Source organism: Panicum virgatum, chromosome 3N (genome assembly GCF_016808335.1).
Source record: "Panicum virgatum strain AP13 chromosome 3N, P.virgatum_v5, whole genome shotgun sequence".
NCBI lineage: Eukaryota > Viridiplantae > Streptophyta > Magnoliopsida > Poales > Poaceae > Panicum > Panicum virgatum.
The window spans coordinates 68830726-68836677 of record NC_053147.1 but is presented as its reverse complement, the minus strand read 5'-3'; the positions used below and the strand labels follow the sequence as shown (position 1 = coordinate 68836677).

Genomic DNA, 5952 nt, shown 5'->3' with positions numbered 1-5952 from the left:
GCATGTTCTGTGACAATGCAAGTCTCCATATATAGAGAGCTGACTGCTGACTGGTGGATCTCTTTGACCATTTCCATCCCTCCATCTATCTCTTGCAATGCAAGTTTGGCCCGCCACCAGCCACGTACTAGTATTTTCCACATTCAATTCATTTAATGTTTTCTTCCGTAAATTTCGGCAGTTAGATATAAGAAAATTTCAGCACAAGACTACAAGACTCCCTTCCTTGTGCTTCTAGTAATTTTGGATCATCTGGAAGGAGCGTACTCCATATAGACGTATCTTTCAACATAAAAGGGAGGTCTGTTGCTGACTACATCCTGCAGTATTCCTGTGCGCCTCGCCGTGGAGGCCTTTGTGCCGCGGCCCGTTTAGTTGATGAAAATTTTTAGTCTAAAGGTCACGTCAAATATTTGACCAGATGTCGGAAGTGATTTTCGAATACTAATTAAAAACCTAATTTCAGAACTCACTTGGAAACCGCGAGACGAATCTTTTGAGGCTTTTGACCGCATCATTAGCACATGCGGGTTACTGTAGCACTTATTATGACTAATCATGCACTAATTAAGCTTAAAAGATTGTCTCGTCGTTTACATCCAAATTGTATAATTAGTTTTGTTTTTTAATTACATTTAATGCTCTATGCATGTGTCTAAAGGGGAGACAAAAAATTTTTGGTGAAATTTTTTGGTAACTAAACGGGGCTATGTGGACGTACTTTAATTAAGTCGCACAATTACTGCCGTGTAATACGCCTCAGTTTTTCTATCCCCTCTTCTTCAGAGCTTGCTTTAATCAACCGGAGCCTGGAATTGTAATACGGAATAGTTTTTTTTTTTTTTGAGATTAGTAATACTGAATAGTTGATGCAAAACTCATGCAGAGGACGGAATAAAAATTTCCTTTTTTGTACTCAATATGTTACTGTCGTCAGCCAGTATTGGCCACCAAGCAGCTGGGCACCTTTCTCATTCCAAAAGACCTGACCTTTAAGCCCGTTGCCATCTATAAATACTCACGCTCCATAACTACTCCTCCCACACTACAAATTGAGCTCTAGCTAACCGGCCACGTACTAGCTAGACAACACAAGCATCGTCATCAATGGCGGCGTCCCGTGCTGCCTCTTCGGTGTCGGTGGTCCTCTTCCTCGTCCTCGCCGCCTTCGCTGCCGGCGCCAGCGCGGCCACCTTCAACATAAAGAATAACTGCGGCTACACGGTGTGGCCAGCGGGCATCCCGGTGGGCGGTGGCACGCAGCTGGACCCAGGCCAGACGTGGACCGTCGACGTGCCCGCCGGCACGAGCGGCAGGTTCTGGGGCCGCACCGGCTGCTCCTTCAACGGCGGGAGCGGCCACTGCGACAGCGCCGACTGCGCCGGGGCGCTGTCCTGCACGGTCTCCGGGCAGCCGCCGGCGACGCTGGCCGAGTTCACCATCGGCGGCGCCCAGGACTTCTACGACATCTCGCTGGTAGACGGCTTCAACCAGGCCATGGACTTCTCGTGCAGCACCGGCGTGAACCTGCACTGCAGTGGCCCTGGATGCCCCGACGCCTACCTCTTCCCCAACGATGACACCAAGACCCATGCGTGTGCCGGCAACAGCAACTACCAGGTCACCTTCTGCCCATGATCAGGCCGTCAGCTGGTCGTCGAACGAACGATGCATATATACATGATGATAATATATGTACTACTATATATAGTGGAGAATAATTAAGCTGATGATGATGAATAAGGCGATCGATGTCGTGAAATAAAAGTCGTCGCCCACGCGCGTGCATGCATGATTGTAACTGGATTTATGTACCCGTAGCGCTTCAAAATACGGATGATGATGTAATAAGTCTTTTTCGATTATCACATACATAATGTTTTTAGACAAACATGGCATGTAATTTGTGATGATCTCGGTTATTGTCTTCTTAGCGATCAAGGACTAACTAAGCTGTCACAAATGATGGTCTGGCCGGATTCCGTCGATGCTTAGCTAATTGCCTATAAATAGGGAAAATGCAATCTGTCACACGACGTGATGAGCAAATTAAAACGACTGATTAGGCGGCACCGCCACCATGCTGCAGACCGCCGCCGCCATGCTGCCCTCCGCTGCGCGCCTCCATGTAGTCCTCCGCTGGAGCTGGCGCCGAGTCCAACCGCGCCGCCATGGAGGTCGCTGCCGGAGGCGACGGGCGCGGGGGCAGCGGGGCAAGCACGGAGTTGGCGGAGGCGCAGCCGGCGACATCGAGGGCTCGGGCGCGCGTGGCTGCCACCGATGTGAGTGAGGTGAACGAGAGGATAGAGGAAAGAAGAGATTTGGAGGGGGTTTTTTTTTCCAAAACTGTGATTAGCTTTGCTAATGGTGGGAGTTTAAGTGCAAAATAAACCCACCTCTAAAGGGAGCCATCAGATTAGAATCATGTGGCCTGAATCCATAGTTTGCAAGTTTGCACAACTACCCTGATTTGCACTAGATATGGTCCCCATATTACAACTCTTCCTTCCTAAGAAAATGCTCCATGCAGGTTGACCAACGGTGAGGAGAGCCAGCGGAACCATTATAGAAGTTCTAGAATGGACTTTGACCACATATTAGGAGTGTCAAACAAAGACAGTTTACAAAATTAATTCCAGAGCCCCTGCGCTATGAACCTTGACGAATTTAATGAGATTTTTGACCGCATGATTAGTGGACGGTTACTGTAGCATCCCTGTAGCCAATCATCAATTAATTATCATCATTAGATTTATCGCAAAAAGTTACACTCATCTTTAAAGAGATTTCGAAAATAGACTTTATTTAGTACTTCATGCGTTGTGTAGAAAGACGCATTCTAGAGTACTAGAATGACAACCAAACGGGGCCAGTGTGCCTGGGCAGTTATTTCGTAGTTGTAGTCATCGTTGACGAGTCATGCACACATGCATACAACCCTGAAGTTGGACATGTCTTCGGCACCGAACAAGAAAGTCTTGGGCAACTAATGAATTACATGCATCTTGGAACAGTAGCTGATTGCTGGCTTGTGGACGCAAATTTCCATGGAAACCTTGTGCAACCAGATGATGTACATACGCGAAATCTGTTGGCACATTTGACCAAAAAAATCCTTATCTTGCTCTCGATGACGAAGCCTGTATGCCACATGATTCCAGCTGATCCAACACGCGGAAGCGCACTACGGATTTCATCTCTGACTACCGGAAAATCGCTATTTGCTGAGTGCTATTGTTTTGCCGAGTGTTTTTCATCGGAAACTCGATGTAGGACCGAGAAATGCGACCAGAGGGGGGTGAATGGGAGCCTTCGAAAAATTATCGCAATGAAAACTTTTGCTCTAGATTCAAGAGTGCATCCCAACCCCAGAGTTCTAGGCGTTGTGTAGAGCAGCTACGAGGGAGCTACACTAACACAAAACTATCCTAGAAACAAACGTGATCGAACACGGAAGCAAACACACAAAGCAGCGTAAGAAGTAAAGCACGGTATACTATCACCGGTTGAACCGACGTATACAGCTTGAAAACGTCGGTCTATCCGGTGATACAGAGCCGGCAGCAGCAGAAAGCAATCACCGGTTGATCCGACGCCCTGGTTTGAATAGCGTCGGTTCAACCGGTGAGCGACGCCGGTTTAACCGACAAAATCAGAGACTGACGTCGGTGCAGTTGTCCAGAGGGGCAACAAAATGCACCAAAACCGTGCTGTGAGCACCGGTTAAACCGACGTGCACCAATTGTCAAAGTCGAGTGCACAGCACCGGTTCAACCGGCGCTAAGAAAAGTCGATACGGCGGTTAAACAACCCAAAACAGCACACACAGAAGCAACATCGGATGAACCGATGCTATAGAGAGAGAAAGCACCGGTGCAATCCAACAACACGCAGAAAACCCCAACTAGCGAGAAACCTACTCACCGGTTGAACCGACGACCTTGAACTCGAGCGTCGGTTTAACCGGTGTTAGGAAGAAATTCTGTCCAAGCCCAGAAACTCTGTTTTCCTCTCGGATCAATCCAAAACTCAAAGTTTAAGGGATCAAATCAAGTCCAAACCCTACCAAATTTTGTAGGCATGATCACAAAGGGCTTGTGAACATGTCCACGCAAGGAATTGACAAATCACTCCATGGTTTGGGAGGAATCGCAGGTTTAGTGATCAAGAACGGGGTTTTCTAAAAAAACGTGAAAAGCTCAAGAAATGAGATCCTAACGAGCTCGTGATTTCCAGAGGATTTCCACTAGGCAAGAAGGTTTAGAATCACGTCAAAGAGCTCAAAGAACTACACCAATCTCGCACTTCATGATCCAACAAACGAAATCACAAATCGTCACAACCAAAACATGAAGCATATGAGATTGAAAACTTACTCCAATTCCCAGAGGGCACAAGGAGGAATGGGCCTCCTTTCCCACGAAAATTCAGTACAAGATCTTCACAAATCCATGGCTAAAATCCTACCTAGAAGAGAAAAGGGAGGAAGAACATAGAGGGAGAAGAGGAGGGCGGCTGGCTCTTTTCTTCTTTTCTGTCCAACACCCATTCACCAGGGAGAGGAGGCGCTCCTTTTGTTCCAGAGCCAAGCGCCTCACCTGCCAGCTGCCTCCCTTCCTTGCCTTCCAAGTCTTCTTCTAAAAGACTACAATACCCCTAAGTGCTGAAATAAAACTAGAAGGCCCTTAGGGGCAAAACAGGAAAAGATACATTGAAGACCATCCGCCGGCCGCGACGACTCGGAGAACCTTGCTTCATCTCGACGCAATCCCCTTGATGTCGCCACGCGTCCTTCTGGAATCTTCCGGGGGCAGTTTTTGGAAAACTGCCGAAACCGAGTTCGGTTGCGGTTTTGGAGGGAACCGCGAACCCTTCCCGCGCGATGTTTCCGGGCACACCCGCCAAGCCCGATGACGCCACGTGTCCGACCTCCCGCCGAAACCTCTTCGACTTGGCCGACGTCGACGCATCCCGCCGTTGGTTTTTCCCGAGGTACCAACAAACTCCACGCCGTCCCGCCTTGGCGCCAGGAGTGGATCGCCACGCGGTCCAGCAGTGGCCCAAGCATCTGGGCCGTCCTCCTCCACCGCACGGTCGTTCGGTCGGGCCTCCAACGCCACCGCAAGGTCTCCCGCCTCCGCATGGTCGTCGAGCTCCCAGCCACGGCAATGCCGCCGCATGGTGCATAGGCACGCGCCTCGCTCTTGTCCAAACCATCTCGCTGCAACCGCGCCATCCGTGTACCTGCACACCACAGACCAAGAACTGGCGCAATCTCCACAGAGTCGCGACTACACACAGTTAGTCCACTCTATGTGTTGGCAATCACTCATCACACAAAGGAGCAGGCCTCCACTGCCTCTCAATCTCCCCCTTGATGAGTGCATTGTCAACACCATACCCCACACGGGCACTGGTGAAAGAAAAGGGTAACCAAAAAGAAATAGAAAACAAAGAGAGCTAACTCAAGTGATCAAAAGCGAATGAAAGCCAGAAAAGATCACTTGAAGATAGCAAAGCCAAAAGAGTCAGCCCCTAAGACAAGGGCAACGGCTCGACGCACTGACTCCAAAACATGCTTGACCCCTCAAGAAGGAGGCAAGGCTCAACACAGCCAAGCATGTGCAAATCTGGTTCCTCCAGAAAGAGGCTAAGCTCAACGCAACCAGCAAAGAGCATGAAAAAGCTCAAAAACTCCCCCTGAAATGCAGCTCCCCCTCACTATGCAACTCTCCCCCGATGTGTGCACACTCAAAGTCTGAATCTCTCCCTGAGATCAAACAAACAAACTCTCCCCCTTTGGACAAGGATCAAGAAATTTCACCCTAACCCCTAAGGTGAGACAAAAAACAACATTCTCTCCCCCTTGTTGACAAGGCACACGTCAAGGAAACTCCCCCTGCCTAGATGCTCCCCCTGGAAATATGCCATGAAGTGCATGCGTGCCTAAAA

General features: G+C 49.1%; 1 protein-coding gene across 1 annotated transcript; it reads left to right on the top strand.

Annotated features, from left to right (window-relative positions):
• Positions 1-1048: 1048 nt before the first annotated feature.
• LOC120667039 (thaumatin-like pathogenesis-related protein 3) lies at positions 1049-1922 on the top strand. The gene has a single exon (XM_039947048.1). It carries the CDS (start codon positions 1108-1110, stop codon positions 1636-1638), a length of 531 nt encoding a protein of 176 aa, XP_039802982.1. The 5' UTR covers positions 1049-1107; the 3' UTR covers positions 1639-1922.
• The last annotated feature ends 4030 nt before the right edge of the window (positions 1923-5952 follow it).